The 17,070-nt window shown below is 40.4% G+C and overlaps 1 protein-coding gene across 1 annotated transcript in view; it reads right to left on the reverse strand.

Moving 5' to 3' along the window:
• The window catches only part of LOC102387428 (ethanolaminephosphotransferase 1-like), a 90,998-nt gene that overhangs the window by 53,554 nt on the left and 20,374 nt on the right, over positions 1-17,070 (reverse strand). The window contains exons 2-3 of the mRNA XM_025201048.1: positions 3,644-3,712; positions 33-141 (exon numbers count right to left, since the gene is read on the reverse strand). Of these exons, the coding sequence (XP_025056833.1) occupies positions 33-141; positions 3,644-3,673 (139 nt within the window). The 5' untranslated portion in view covers positions 3,674-3,712. The remainder of the gene's footprint in view (positions 1-32; positions 142-3,643; positions 3,713-17,070) is intronic.

Consider the following 17,070-nt stretch of genomic DNA (forward strand, 5'->3'; position numbering starts at 1 on the left):
AGCTTCATGAGTCTAAAAAAAAGGATTATTACCTGATGCCGTGTAGTCCCAGTCATAAAAAGATAACAGAAAATAATTAATTAAAAGCATCACAAATCCAGAGAAGGTTAACAAGTTAGGAGCAACCCACTGAGGCACTATCTGTAAAAATATTTAAAATAAAGGAAAAATCAGATTTGACATTAAGAATCCATTTTTGTAACCTACCATTTTATAATCTTTAAAGATAAGGCAACGTATGTGTTGTCCATAAATCAAGAGTTTAATACCCAGCAGGTATTTCATATTTTTAAGGAGTTCTCAATTTTATATAGCTTTAACTTCTAAAACAAATGCATAAACATCTTTCCTTAAATACAGTACTGTCTCCTACCCTAAATATTGAACCATTTTTATAAATAGTGTAGCTTTAAAATGGCAGATTTCATATCTTATTCACACATAAATATAGTCCTTATTCTTCCTCACTCCATGGAAAAGTTTATCATGTTTCTATACAGAAGAAATGCAAGAAGACTGCAGCACCACAGTGTGGTATCCAAGCAGCATTTAGCATCCAGGCAGCATTGTGACAGTCTTGGAAAGTACTCTCTAACTTGATAGACCCACAAAACTGTAGAACTTCAGAGGGGATGCATCTATAATTAGACCAATAAAAAATGAAAGAAAGAAAATGAGATGCCCAATGAAAAAGCCTACCAGGTAGTCCATTCTCATCTACTCATTCTAGGCCCTACAATTCTCAGATCTTCACAAAGCAGCTGTTTCCAGGTTCAGCTTCTCCTTCAACTTTTCCTAAGTGTTTCTCAGCTTAACATATCAAATTTTCTTTATTATTTTTTGCTAGAACACATTTCCAGAGAAAGGATTTTTAATGGTTAACCACAGCTGTGACTGTCACACTGTAACTATGGTCAGTGGTAGTAAGTTAATGCCACATGTGCATGGCAGGAGTTGTAATTTTTGGGATGAGGAATAAAATTTCACAGATTCCAATCATGCAACTGCTGGTGCAGGGAGTCAGTATCAAGGACAGGTCCCTAACGGCAAGCTTCCTGCAGCATGTGTGGAGCCTGAAATCATGACTCCAGGCTTCACATATACTAGCAATTTGAAACCATGCGTGGTATAGCCCTGCATGGGCTGCCTGCTCTGCAGGCTTGCAGGTTTACAGGTTCTAGGTAGGGGAATTTGATGGGCTCCTCACTCCTGGCAAGTTTAAACCTGCACATAAGGAAGCAGTGCAAGGGCTGCCCAGTGCGCAAGCTTACAGGTGCCAGGAGTGGAAAGCTCACTAAATGTAGTGATTTATCATAGGATTAACATGTTAATCGAACATTAATGTCTACAAGTGGTTCATGTGCATAAAAAGCGCTGGAGGCTTTATAAGTGAACTGTGTGACATGTTTGAGGAATGGAAGCACTTATAAAGAAGAACCTCATCAATATCAAACATAACTAAACAATCCAAGTTTAATTTCCAAAAAGGATGCCATCAATAAAATAACAAAGTAAACTTGAAAAACACTTAATTCTTTCTTTAAATTGTGTTAAGATAGTTTTTACCTACAAATAAAGTAAATTTGAAATTAAATTTGGGACTGAGTTCTCTATTAGTTGCATTGGTTTTACATGTACCTTTTCATAGTTTGGAAATGTTCTTCTCTGCCATTTTATTACGTAAACGATCCATATATAAACCAGGACTAGCAGATTAACACTTTCTGATTAGGACATCTAATGCTATTACAATACAAAAAATTTGTAAAACATTGTGAAACTGCCAGTGTACTGGGGATCTGGACTTAATGGGACTCTTCCAGTCCTATGTTCCTAAAAAAAACCCTGAAAATAGGGAAATTTCCTAATCATTTTAATTTATTGTCTCTTAGCAATTTATTTTAACAACAGTAACTAAAAATCATTGTACTATGATTTTTAAATATGATTTTATTTTTACTTGTGTCAGATTGGTCGAGTCATTTAAAAGCATTACATAAACGATATGATATGAAATGCAGTCCTGCATACAGGACTGCAATTATGACAAAATACTTTTATAAATCTTTATTTTCCTCAAGGTTTCCTAAGGAAAACATACACAAAGAATGCTTCCATTTCTCTTACCCATCTTATAACATTGATCTCAAACTCAGCATGCTGAGCAACATTTGCAATACTGTACTCTTCTACCTTTTTATATCAAGTACTTGCTTCCAAGCAGAAAAGGTATGTGTGACACGAGTAGGACTAGGTAAGGATAAGACAAACTATGAAGATCTACCTGATGCACATGTTCTTATGCAAGTTAGGACACTTGCTGATGAAGAGAAGCATGTGGTCAAGGCTCTGATCCTTTCCTTCTATTTTTATGTGTAACAGTGGCCTTTAATTAGGGACAAGAAGCTAGAAGAGAGTAATTGTGGGGCAGGAAACCTTGGAGAGACAGATTATAACTCAGACTGGGCCAGCATCAGGAGGCCTTGTGATGAACAGGGCAGACAAAAGCACCTGGGTTGTAATTCCAGCCATCTGAGTACTGCCTCTGATACTGATGATTAACACTAAAGGCATGGCAGATGAAGTGGGGAGGTCACCATTAGGCCTCGGTTGGAAGCTAGGTGGCAGAAGACCACCTGTGAGACAACCAGGCCTGTCACAAAGGGGATGGGGAACTTATTTATTCCATTCCATAATATGATGGGGACAAAAAATTATTTTCCTAAATTTGCAACCTAGCAAGAGTTAATTATATAAAAATTATTGCTCTTGCAACTCATCTTCTCTTTTTTTTTCATAAAGTGAAATCACAGTGCTCATTTTATGACACCTCGATCATTTTATGTGACTATACTGTGTCCATAAACACAATGTTACTGTTGGATTAAGCATAAATAGTATCCTAGTCATAAAACAAAAGTATGGAAAGATTAGAAAAATTTCTGACCAACTACATCCATTTTCTTTTTAATTGATTATATCTAATCTCAAGTTTGCTCAAGTATATTTTCCTTTCGTATACACAGAAGATGCCATTAGTTTCTTGAATCTCAAGAAAGTACAGATTTATGTAAGAGATGATTGCTAGTATTCTCCAGTTAACCAAATGGTAAGTCGTACTTAAAAATATCTGCACATCCTATTGCACCCAAGAGATAGCACCCTCTTTTTTTTTTAATGAGGATGGAAACAGCTTTCATTTTCAGTCTTAGAGAAATGCCCAATGCTCCAAGATCAAGTGCCTTTGCAAGAATTTTAGACTGCATTGAGATAAAGAGTAATCTAGGCAGCATAAGTTGTAGGAAAAATAAACTGTACTAAGGATAACTTCCTATGTCACAAAGCTGTGTAATGAAGGATATTAAAAAAAAAGTCTTCACTTCTGTATAATGATGAGGACAAGCTATGTACAACTCTGGTGAGAAGGTATGTATACACATATAATATAATGTAAAAAAAAAGTGCCTTGAATTATCTCCATCTCAAATATAGCTATCTATTCCATGACATTTTTTTTTCTCATTCATATATTTAATTTCAGCTCTAAAATCATCATTTGATATATAAAATTATATATAGCTTCTGTACCTTAACACAAACTTTTACTTTTGAATGTCATGTTTGTAAACAAGAAGACTCTTACCTTTACAATTTGGTCCCACATAGGCTGCATAACATGTACTGACAAAGGGTTTGTATCCACAGCACTGTACTGTAAGAGTGGGGCAAAACAAATGTTAAAATATACGACATTGAAAAATTGTTTCTGCACGAAGCTATACCTTTTGGACTCTTAAAGCAGATCAACTTAGATTAGCCTGAATGTTTACTCTGCCACAAATAACATTTAAATTTAATTGAAAAGTGCTAACCTTATAGTAATGCCAGTAACACAATAAATATTTCTCTCTCTTGATTTCTCAAAGAAATAGAGACCAGTTCTATAACAATATTATGCATGGAATAATCACTGTTCTCAGTGTTGGCAAATGACAGAACAAGGAGCAATGGTCTCAAGTTGCAGCAAGGGAAACTCAGGTTAGATATTAGGAAAAACTTTCTCATGAGAAGGGTAGTAAAGCACTGGAACTGGTTACCCAGAGAGGTTATGGACTCTCCATCTTTGGAGTTTTTTAAGATACAGATAGACAGTGCCTTGGCTGAGATGATATAGCTGGGGATGGTCCTGCTTTGAGCAAGGGGTTGGACTAGATGAATCCCTGAGGTCCCTTCCATCCCTAACTTTCTATGATTCTGTCAATTCTTTGTATATTTTCTATGATATCCTTTTAAATACTGTATTGTATCTCTCTCTGGTTAAATTGTCTTCAATTGCATCCTCTGAAATGGGTGTTTTCTGTACATACTGCTAGAACGTAGACTATCTAGCTCACCTGAATGATAACTAGAACACTATTTTCCTTTACATGTTAGAAACTAGTCTTATTGCAGCTCTTGTATCAAAGTGATCATAGTTCCGCTATTCTAATTGTTGCAAGGTAATTTCACTGCAAGAATCTTGGCACGTGATAAAGTTATGATAAGGCAATAGGGGCCAACCTTTTTAGCAGGCATGTCACAAATTAGCCTCATACCCTCCCTGTATGCTACTGTGATCCCCCTCTCTGCTGTGATCTCCCCAATCCCCAGTCTGTTCCCCTGCTTTCTGTCTCCTGCCATATCTCCTGGGCTAAGTACAGACATTCACGAGGTTACGTTGGATTCAAAATGGCTGCCTGATTTAAACTTAGCTAGTTCCGGTGCCAACCTTACATTTACACATCTAATTTCAGTGAGCGGCAGTCAGTCTAAACCCATGACTGTACAGAAGTTCCATGCATATGAACAGGTCTAAAAATCACAGAACCCAGTTTAAGATAAACCTGGATAGAGGTGGAGGTTCACTGGGGGGGAACCCCACCCCACCTGCAAGTCATGCCTCCCCCCCACCCTTGTCGGTCATACCTGCTCCCTCCTACCCCACCTGTGGGTTGTGCCTGTTCCCCCATCCCCCAGCAGAACCTCGATCCCCTCCAGCTTGCTGGACCCCCAACCCCCCTGCCTACCCCCCCCCCCCATCCTGAATTACCTGATATCAGGCAGCCATTTTGAATTGGTTTAACCTCCCCCTAATGCCCCCAAATGTCTGTACTTAGCCCTGCCATTCTGCCTGTCCCCTCCCTGATCTGCTGTGTACCATACAGGCTACCTGTGCTATTTGTGGTACTAGAGCCCTGAGAGAATATAAAATATCTGAACAACTAAGAATCTAGGTAACAATGAAGTATTCTACAGTTTTGTTGTTTTTTCTCTTTCCTTCATCCCCATTCCAAGCCTAATTAACTTTCATTTAGGAAGGACAAAAATACAAATAACAGAGGTACAACTTTGTTCTTTCTATGTACCCACCAAACCTAAAGGGACCTACAAATAAATGAGGCTCTACATCTGCATTCCAGCAGTACAAAGGGTATGTCTATGAGACACCCCCACTGGAGTACATGTTTGCAGGCACACCTTGCTCCTGCTTCCATGTGCCAAGCATGGAAATGCAGCAGCAAAGCTGCTTGAGAGGCCTCTATGGCTGCTCCATAGTTAGGGACCTATTTAATTCATGGTTTCAAGGAAACCACAAAATCCAGGATTTTCCACAAAATCAACAACAAAAAACCGTAATAAAAATAAAATGCTGGCTCCCCAGTAGGGGCAGGCACTGGGTGGCAGGAAAGCATAAAGGACAGTAGATAAGATGATGGCTGCCACCTCGACCCTCCTTCCCCTGCCAGGGCCTCTGCACCAATCAGGACCAAGGAGTGGGGGCAGCACAGAGGGCAGCCAGCAATCAAGGTGATTCATCCCTCTTCCCCCTGGGCCTTTCTGCCAGACAGCACCAAGGGGTGAGGCTGCCATGAAATGCCCATGAAATCAGCTCTCCACACTGTACATGGGCCATGAAAAACCTTTGTCTCACTGAATTTAAGTAGGTCCCTATCTATAGTATGCTACAGATTAAGTAGGTCCCTATCTATAGTACCTTGAGCCTTGATGTGGAGGTGATGCCCTGCGCTGATGGTTGGGCATGTGGTGGAGCACCCCTTCCAGGATATACCACGAATGCTATGTAGATATACTATAGTATTAGTGGGTTAACTTTTTTGGTTACCATTTTACAAACATATAGTAAGAAGCAATCTCTGGCCCAGAGAGTTATAAACTAAGTAACACAAAAGAAGATGCTTGTGACCTAATGGGAACATCACTATTATAATTTAGTTAACTATGAAAAAAGTGACATGAAAAGAAGATAGTGTTTCTACAAAGGAGGATGCTTATTGTAAAAGTGACAAAAGAATACAAGTATAGCTAGGGCTGAAGCAGACTTTGAGAGTGTGCTCTTTCAAGCAGAGCTTTGTGCAATATAACTCTTTTTTTCTTATCCCTCTGACAAGTCCATGAGTACATAATTCTGCTCCTGCTTTTAGTAGAATCAATAACTATACAGGATTCATAAAATACATGATCTAATCTTTAGTAAAATCAATAAATGTTTTCTTTATTGAAATCCAAAATTGAAATGCATATACTGCTATTTCTTTACATTATTCCCATTTTACAGCCTTAAATTGCTGAAGTGGATTTGTGTGTTCTTGCTTGTTGTTGTTGTTCTTAACTGATAACATTGAAATCTTGCTTGGGGAGAATTTTCCCTGAAATTGCTCAATTTTTGTTAGAAAGTCAAGTCAAGGGCTTTGTTACTATGCTTGTTTTGCAACCAATATAAACTAGGACACAAAACTGTTAAGCAAACAGCCTGTCCATATTTACAACCAACACTGCTTTCTAATACAGTACAGAGCTTCAACAGGTCAGGAAAGCTAAAATAATTTTATCCTCTTCTATTTGGATTTGCAGTTTGAACTATATGGGATTTGTGCCAGTAACTAAGCCCAAGAGATTTAGGTAAGTTTTTGCTACTTCAGACACTACTGGCAGCCTCAAAACCACTTTGCAACTGTTGCCTAATCCTACAGGCACCTACACTTCTTTGCAGGTTTACCTACACAGAGCTACTTAAGTCCAGATCCCCCCATAGTACCTGAGTTGGAGTCCTAACTCAAGTCAATGCTATAGAACTGGGATCTTCAAAATTCCTTACTTATCCTGGTTGACGAGAACCTGCTTGGAGCAGGCACAGCAAATCGCAACACTGCAACAGTGTTTTTAATTCTGCTCTATCTAACTAAGCACTGCTCTTTACCGCTACACTTTGCTTCTGCTTAGGTCAGCTGATTTCTAAGGATTACTTTCCTTAGGTGCCAAACTGTAGAAACTTGAGTTCCCCAACTGGGCACTTCAGGGTTACTCCAGACATCAATTTGGTCACTTGGATGAACTGCAGGCTTTTGAAGAGAACTCAGAAAAATGTGAAGAATTAAAATGGAAAACTGACATTTCTTCTTTGAATAATTCCAGCCTCACTCTCATTCACATGTACACACAGTAAATGGTGTTCGAAAAGGTATGCAAATATTCTTCCATCATGGTAGCAAAAATACAGCTGGCTTAGCTGTATATCAGATCTTATTTGTTATATTCTGCTCCAAAGAAAATATTCACACCCTTCAAGTCTCCAGGGATTTATTGTTCCTGATTCTTTAGAAAATTAGTGGGTGCATCTACAAGTGCAATTAATGCAAGTGAATAAACTCCAGTGCAATGTGAGCGTGAGTATACTAATTCAGATGTTATCATTTAATGTGCATTTAAGCGCAGTAATTTACTATGCCATCAACAGTACTTGTGTCTGACGGGACTATTTGATGGCACATTAAATTAGTACTGGCCCAATTGCCATGTATGTGTAAATAGTGACACTTTACTCTGCAGTAAATTAGTCTACTGTGCAGTACAGTGCATGTGCAGACACACCCAGTTAGTAGAACAGAGGTACCCAAATTATGGTCTCTATTTCTTGATCGGACATTAGGGTGCTACTCAGTCTTCTGAAATAAATGTGCCTGCCATTTACTGTGCAGTAGTCCCACAATTTTCATGCTGCTTCAACAACAAAGAAAGGCATCTAAGTTAAAGATCAGGAATTGTTTGAAGACATGATTGTCCTAAGTACTCTGCATCCATCTAAGTGTAGCAGGTGCTCAGCACCTTTGAAAGTTAGGCCTTTCATACCTTGAATTCTCTTAAAGTTAGGTAAGGTTTCAAATAAGGAAGGAAAAGCCAAAGAATATTAGTGGTAATGTGACAGGATAAGGGAAAAAGGGAAGGGAACAAGCGTGCATGCATCCTCCCCCTTACCGGAGCTAACACTGAAACCTGCCGATGGTATGGGCTCGCCACTTGAGCCAACAAGAAGCAGGTCCTTTCCCCCTCTGCAACTGGAGGCAGGGGCTGAAGACAGCCCTGCTGGACCACAGCCCGAGCCCACCCAGAGTGGAGGTTGTCTCCTGCCGGGACAAAGGGCAGACTGGTCTGCCTCTGTAACAGGTCTCACTGGAGAGTGGGGGAGGAGCCTCAGTGACAGCACAGTGGGACACGAGGGAAACCCAGGAGTTCTGGTTCTACTCAGGCTTTCCCCAGCTAGCATGTTCCCTTTCACCTGCAGGGGCCAGGAAAATGACCACACTGGAAGTACCCAGGCCTGATTCAGCTGGAGCACCACAAAGAGTAAGCACTGAGGACTGGCGAGGGGCAGCAAATCTATCCACATTTTTGTTTATTTATTCCAAACAGGCTTTTAGGCATTCCAGATGGGAAGACCAGCATTGATTGCATAAGAAAGCATTCTGACTCCAGCCCGGAGATCAAGTGCAGTTTGAAGTGCTCCCAGCCTGACCCAGGGCCCAAGGACTGACCTAAAGACTCAGAGGTTGGTGGAGAAGCTCCCAGTAGACCCTGTGGTCCTCAATCAGGACAGCACCCAGTGGTAGAGAAGAGTGGGCTGTTCCCTGAAGGCTATCACACCCAAGGGGAGAGGATACATCCAGGTCAAGCTGGTTGTTGTGAGGACTGCGACATCGTGCCTGTACAGCAGTGGTGGCTATATGTGTTAAAGAGGACCAGGTTGGCTGGCACTCCTCTCCCCACCCCCCAGGAGAGCAGAGGGGGCCCAGTGAAAGAATTCTACTATTTAACATCAAGTTCTGGTGGGTGAATCTGGAGGTGGGGCCAGAGCTTCTTACCAGGATTCATTAACAAGCAGTTGGCTGGGCACAGCCATAACCTGGTACACGTAGGCAGTAAAAAACAGTGTTATAAACTGAATCTGATTGCTTTAACTTTGTAATTGAAGTGGTAATAATGAATGTGTAGTGCTAGCAAGCTAAATGATCATCTACAAATATAGGATTGGAACATAATCTGTTAATGTCATTACTATTATCTATTTTATACTATTAATAAGACAGGCCTTGTAACTCTATTGCATTTTTCAGTAGGGTGCTTCAAAGGAGTTTATAAACATGAATACATTTATAAACATTAAAATATTAAATACATTTAAAACATTTACATTTAATTTTTACTTATGTTTGTAAGAGAAGTGTATATAGTATTATTCTCTTTTTAGAAGGTTAAAATGAATGAGAGGCGAGGCCATGTTCTCACATGTAGCCTCACATGTTGAATGTCCAGTTTTAGCAATGCAAAGTCTAATGTTCAGGGCTAGTACCTATACATAACTACAAGTGAAGTCCAAAAGTTTTTTTGCATAATTAGCACCACTGCAAGCAGTCATAGCTATCTGGGTTAAGGCCCTGAAATAAGATGCTGCTTTCTTGGGCAGCAGAAAAAGCAGTACTGTCACTTTTGCAAATACAACTTTGCCATTTTGAAATCAGACTTATTCATTCCTAGTCTTGTGCTTCAGACCCAAAACCATCTTTCCTCCATCTGTAAAATCAGTTCTAGCAACACCAGTTCTTTTCCAGCAGAGACAAGGCTTTACACAGAGCACTGAAGCAGTTAAATACAATGAGCCTGTGCAACTGTGCTTGTACTAGCTCCAGTGCAGCCTGGCCCATTTGACCCTTCTAAAATTGTAGAGTTTTTTTTTAAAAAAAGCAAAATTCAGTACTTTCCTCACAAATCTGAGCATTACTTGTGTGCGGGCCAGGAGCAACCCAAGCCCTTTTCCGTGCTGCACGTGGGCTGTGGCCAGCAGCCCAGGCACGCTGGATCGGAGAGGGAGGGCAACGAGCTGGAATTAGGCACAAACGCTTAGCGGTAGTTTTAAAGATTGTTTACTTACACTGAAATGGCAGTGGTGTAGGCTGGAGAACTTGCTTGAGTTGCGGTCAAAGACACAGACAACACGGACGGTCGCGTGGAGTTTGCTAGGCTCCACGGAACAGAGCTCCGGATGCTTTGGGTGAACGCGCCACCAAAATCGAAATTGGAGATACGTCTTATAAAATTTGTGATCGAAGACGGGAAGAGGTGGGCGATGGATCAGGTTGCCAAGCTCCTCTGAATCTCACACAGGGTCTCTATTACCCTGCCGTGTATCCAGAGTCCCCACGAGATGGATGTGGAGTCCTCTTTGGCTTGGGCGGAAACTGCTCAAGCCTCTTATACGGCTAACAGGCCAATCATTAGCCGGCACATGGGAATAATTTAAAACTAGCCAATAGCGGGGAACGAATTTGCATACCGGTGGCGGGAACTCTTTTGCACCGTGCATTCCTCTTGTAACTTGAGCAATGCACTCTGCAAAAGAAGCTGCAGAAAGGCAGGAAACTCGTCCCTGCACCGCGGTTTTCCTCTGCAACAGGAAACTCTCCCGTGCAATGAAGCTGCAACTTGTCGGGGATAATTCTGGTGCCAAAGCACACACAAAATCATGCCTTTGGGTCATGACAACTTGGATAGAAAACAAATTAGTTTTGGTATTGCATTCATTTTAATGGAAACAAAACTCTTGGATTTTTCAGAAAACAATAACCCAGGCTTTAGCAAAAAGTCTTAAAGGGGTACAAAAAGGCTCCTGGATATTCCTTTATTAATGTTCTGATAGGGAGCTCAGATTTATCAGGATTTTTTAAGTTCATTATAAAACACTACAATTATTATAAAGCTTAGTATTTAGACCAGTTGGGAAAAGGACTTGGATTAGAGCTGGCATGAATCCAGGCCCACCCTGCTCCTCACTTCAGATACACTATATCTGTGTTTACAAAAGCAGGTAACAGTTTGAAAGTCACCTGGGTTCCTTGCTCTAGTAATGTCTCTTAAGTGCTAGACATGTGAACAATTTGCAGTTACATGACTTTAGACGCACAGTAACCTATTAGCTCAAGTTTCTCTTCTCTTTAGGCTTCCATCTTAGCCAAGTCTGGCTTCAATTAACAGATCCCCTACTCCAAGGAGTTCAAAACCTTCTGCTGAACAAGAAGAACAAGAAGCAGAGAGAGAGCTATAGCCTGGGAAAAGGAAGGAAAATGTGAGAATAAAAGGGGGGAGGTGGGGGGAACAAGCCAAAGAAAGGGCAAAGACCAGATAGAAAAGAAAATGGGCAGAAAGCAAAAGACACTCTCACACTAGGCAGGGTTAAGTGAACTGGGATGGAAGGACAGAAATTTGTTGTCCTACCCTTGCTGAGCTCTCCTTTAAAAAAAAGAAGCAGCTTTAGAACCCCTAAAACATTGAATGTATTATTTGGGGTTATAACACAGAAAATTGTATTTCTTTTATTTTACATATGAATGGTGACAAATCTTTAACAGTACTTCTGCATATCTGCCTCTGAACTGCCTTCAAATGATAGATCAGGAGACACATTGTGACTTGCCCAGGAGTCATGCAGCTAGTGAGAGACAGTCAGGAGTATTGTTTATAGAAACATTTTGCATAATATATTAAACTTAAGCACAAGTAATGTGAACTATACAAAGAAGGTCTGTGTACTTCAGCTCAGTTTTGTACTTTAGAATTCATTCTTGTAAAAGAAAGAGAAATCAGATTATTACGAATGCAGTGGATGAAAAACTTTTATTTAAAAATGGGCATATATCAGGTGACAGTCATAGTTTAAGTTGAAATACGCAGAAGATGATTGCGTGCTCCAGTCAATATATTATCTGGAATTGAAAGTCTGTCATTGTAGTAAATTATTGAATAGTAGTGATTTCAACATGGAAAAGAAGGAGTCACCTAACAACTATATGAGATGTAAATGAAAGTCATAAAACACTCGAATGTGTTTTGTTAAATAACCCCAGAAAAAAACAGTTTGCAGTAGTTTATAAAACAAAAATAGCACAACTAGGATTTAACTAGAAAGAGAACCAACAGACAAGTCTGAACAGTTTTAGTTTGAAGGGAGAGGGTAACTAATACACAAACTTAAGGTTGAAACATTTCTATTTGAATTCCACAATGTAACAATCCAAAATTTTAGTTGCTACATTTGCTTAATCTTTTTTCCTTAAATGCAGTTGTCAGAGTACGACTCTAATCCAAGGCACTGGAGTTAAGGCAAAAAATGAACAACTGATTATAAAACCTTGGGCCAATTTTTTTCTCTTACTGCAGAGAATAGGACCAAAAGCTTGAAGTTGCAGCAACACAGGTTTAGACTAAATATCAGGGAAAATGTCTTTACTGTTAGAACAGTGAGGCAGTGGAACAGATTGCCTAAGAAAGTTGTGGATTCCCCATCACTACACATGTTCAAGACGGTGGACAGGCATTGGTCTGGGATGATCTAAAAGTGGCTATGCCTATGCTTTGCTGTGGGTATTTCCCATATGTCTGGGCTTTGCTGGTTTCCACTGGGAGGGAAGTTTTTTCCCCTCCTGTTGCTACATATGTCAAGTTTTTTTAAGCCTTCCTCAGAAACCTTAGCTGTTGTTTGCTGCAGCCAAGGCTGGAAATTGTGACTGGGGTGTGCCACTTGTGAAAGCCAGAACCAGAGGGATTAATAAGCAATAATATGTGCTTCTTGGAGGTATTTGGTATTTTGCCTAAACAGGTAATATTAGTTATTATAAGATTGTAGGTTTGTAAACTGCAAATGTAACTTGTCTGTCATAAGTTTAACCAAAATGATACATTAACTGTTCATGGAACTGACTGGGCCCCATAGGCAGAGCTGTAGCTGTGAGATTAGCTGGCCTAACGGTTTTTTGCTCAGGGTTCAGCCTTAGCGATAAAAACTGGATCTTACTGCTAGGCACACCCAACACTTTCCAGGAAAGCATATCCCAAGAAAGCATATCCAAATGAAGCCTAAAAGGGGTTGGGATTTAGGCGGAGCGATGTCAATTTCAAACCTAAAGGTGCTGCATCATAATTTGCTTATTGGATAAACCTGAGTCTGGGTAGTAACCTTTTATGATAATTTTAACACCTTTCAATCCCATAGGGTAACAGCTATAGGGCAACACATAAGACTAGGTATAAAAAACACATGCATCAGGTAACCAGCAGGAAGGAGGGAACAGAACGGTCATTTCTGTCCCACGCCCTGACCCCAGACTCCTGGTGTGAGTGAGGATTGGATCCTGAGCAAGGGATCTTCCCCGGTAATCCCTCTGACAGCGTCGATCATCAGGGACACCTGACTTAGCTGGAATCACTTGGCGTGCACCTGGCATTGAGGGACTATCGATAAATTGCCAACCCATGTTTGTCTATTTGTTGTTTTGAACAGCCCAGCGTGGCTAATACCCTCGCAGTGCCCAGTTGGCCTGTGACCGATTGATCTATCTATCTGTTATTATCTGTTGTTATTATTTACTATTAGCTCTTTTATAGTGCATTATCTGCTTATCGCATTTATCTTTCTGTTAACTGTTGTGTGTGTAAACTGTAATAAATTTGCCTTTATTCCACTCCCAGCTTTGTGTCCTCGATCCGAAACTGAATCAAACAGCCCAGTTGGCCTGTGATAAAATTGATGTACTCGCAGTGCCCAACTGGCCTGTGACAGCCAGTGCTCCTCCTGGGACTTAAACCTGGAGATTCCTGGCTAGAGGGTCTTGCCCCTCCTTTCAGGATCATTATATTTTGGGTCAAAATTTTACCCCATATTTTACGATATGGTCAGATTGGTATGGACTGTGGGGTTTTTTGTTTTCCTCTGTAGCTGAGGGCATGATCCTCTTCCATGGATCTCTTGAGCCCGTTTTAACAATGTTATAGCAGCAGGACATTGGACACTGTGATCCCCTTGCTTTACCTGTGGCAAGTTAGGGTGTTATGTCATGTGGTTGTGTCAGGGCTGACTGTGCAGTTTTCTTAATAAGTTACACAATGGATTTGTTTAGGTTGGTTTGGATAGGGAGGTCTCAGGTAGGAGGCTGGACTGGATGACTTCTGGAAGTCCCTTCCAGACCTACTTCTCTGATTCTCAACTTTGTCTGAGGTATGCTCAGTCCCTCTTATGGAGTTGTAGGGGAGATGGCATTTCACCATCATAAAATCATATTCCTCCTCCTAGTGACATCTGGGCTAGGTACAGACATTCAAAAAGCCTGCAGCAGAATCGATCTAAGTTAAGTGGTTTTCTGTAAGCAATGTAGTTTGGATCAGTAGTGAACAGAACACACATTCCCCCTTTGGTGGCAGGGGGAGAGGGGCATGCAGGCCGTCTATCTTAAACTGAGTAATGCCATTTTTAAACCAGCCTGTGTGCTGAACTTCTGTTCTATTATGAATTTAGACTGGTTTCCAATCACTTATACTGGTAAAAGTGTACTGTCTATACCTGTCTCAGGTGGCTAGTTTAGTTCATAAGTCATGGTAAACTAATCTCAGGGCTTTTCTACCTTGTTTCAGTTTCTGGAAGAGAAGCCCTTCCCCACCTTGAACTGCCTACAAGCCCAGGCATATCAGGATCAGGAAAGCACAGTACCAGCTATCCTGATTTTATAACTACTCGGTGAGTCTCTTGTCAGGTGAACACTCAGCTATGTAACTAAGCTAGCTCCCTCTCACACTACTGCTGCCCAGATATAATAAATCTCTTAACTTAGTAAAGAGCCAAGATATTTGACAAACAGCAAATGTAGTAGGAGTCAAAGCTACAGTTTAAAATACTGTAAAATGTGAACAAAAGGTATGGTTCTGGATGGTCTTACACCTTGTTCAGTCACTTACATCTGTGTAAAGTGAATGCAAAATTCTATTAAATTATTTTATACTTGTTCTATACTTGCTTTTAATGGCTGTAAATACCATATTTTCTCACAAACCACATGTCCCCAAATAAGACACTCATTTTGTTTTTGGAAGACAAAAAAAAGATTTTTTTAGAGTCATGACCAACTGTGTAACATGGTATGTCCAAGATGTGTGCCATCCCACAAGACAATCTGGGTGAAGCAACAGGAATTTCCTGATGTGGCCAGCCCACAACAGGGCCAGGCCTCAAACCCTTGCCAGGACAGTTGCAAAACCATTATTTCTTTACTGTAAACAGTTCTTTATATTTAAGTTCCTGAAAATAATAGTGTTGTTTCCACACCACAGGCCTCATTAAGATAATACAATGCAGAATATATGCAGTAGTTATACTTGCCCTGAGCCAGCTCAATTGCTCCTTCAGGTACAAATAACAGTGCTCTCAACAAATAGCTATGGCTGTGAGAAGGCTAACATAGGACTGCACCCCTTTGGCTTGCTGGATCAGAGAGAAGCAGCAGCCATTTTGGCAGCCATTAAAACACACTGTCTGCTTGCTTCTATTCCAGTGAAGAACAATCGGCTTTTCTGCTTAAGACATACACCCCAATTTTGGAGAGCTGGTTTTGGGGGGAGGGGAAGAGGTGCATCTGGAGAATCAAATCTATCAAAATTTAAATATGCAAATAATTTAAAAGACATACAGATCAGTAAATATGATAATGGCAGGGATGTGCCCAGCTGCTATAATGTATTGTATAAAACTGCTTAAGTGATATGTTAAAAATAATGCAGTATGCAGATCCTGCAATATTCCTTTAGAATTGGGCCTCTTCCAAGCAAAGATAAGCAGAATACACAGTTTTACTATCCTTCTGGTTATGACTGAAGTTTCCCACCAGCATATATTACTTTTGCCCATGATATATTCTCCATCTTCTACCTCACCCATTCATACTGCTGCTGCCACTCCTTCAGACATCCACTTTGGTAAAAGTGAAGGCACAAGTACTAATCACTATACAGTCCTTACAACAGATCACTTCCTCCAACTTTCTCAACTGACATCCTCTAATTACAGAATTTCACAAGACTTTTTGCTTTTAACACATCCAGAGCTTAGTAGGATTAAAATGCAATGTTTCATTATATAGATAATGATAATAACCAGTCATTAGAGGGGTGAGGTGTAAAAGGGGTGAGGATTTGATTTTAAGTAAGGTTATAAAATCTCATTCTCCAGGGCACAAACCAACCATTAAGCAAGAGGTATTATTAAGAAATGCCCCTTTTGAGTAGGTTATCCCGCAATCATTTTGTGTGAGTTTTCTTCTCTTAGCAGCTTGTGTCTCAAAAACTATACCACAACAAAAACAAACAAACAAAAAAGCTACTGTAAAATATAACTATTTTTTCACCAAATACTCAGACTCTTAGAATAGGATACACACCATATTTTTAATGGGTCTAAAATACCAATTTTGACAGGTTTGTAAATTTTATGAGACATGGTCTCATGTCTTAAGAAGAGAGATCAGGTATGTAGTATTCAGAAAAGGTAAGCCATTGAGTAATATATAGTGATGCTGACTAGCTTCCAAATACTTAGCAGGTTAAGAGTGATGAGTCACATTTCAAAATAAGCCCCAAGAATGAAATAACTTTAACTGATGCCAGTGTGCGGGCCGGGAGCGACCCGAGCCCTTTTCCGTGCTGCACGCGGGCTGTGGCCAGCAGCCCGGGCACGCCGGGTCGGAGAGGGAAGGCCGTCAAGCTGGAATTAGGCACAAACGCGTATCGGTAGTTTTAAAGATTGTTTACTTACACCGAGATGGCAGTGGTGTAGGCTGGAAAACTTGATTGAGTTGCGGTTACAGACAGACAACACAGACGGTCTCGTGGAGGTTGCTAGGCTCCACGGTACAGAGCTCC

Source organism: Alligator sinensis, unplaced genomic scaffold, assembly GCF_000455745.1.
Source record: "Alligator sinensis unplaced genomic scaffold, ASM45574v1 scaffold615_1, whole genome shotgun sequence".
Lineage (NCBI taxonomy): Eukaryota > Metazoa > Chordata > Crocodylia > Alligatoridae > Alligator > Alligator sinensis.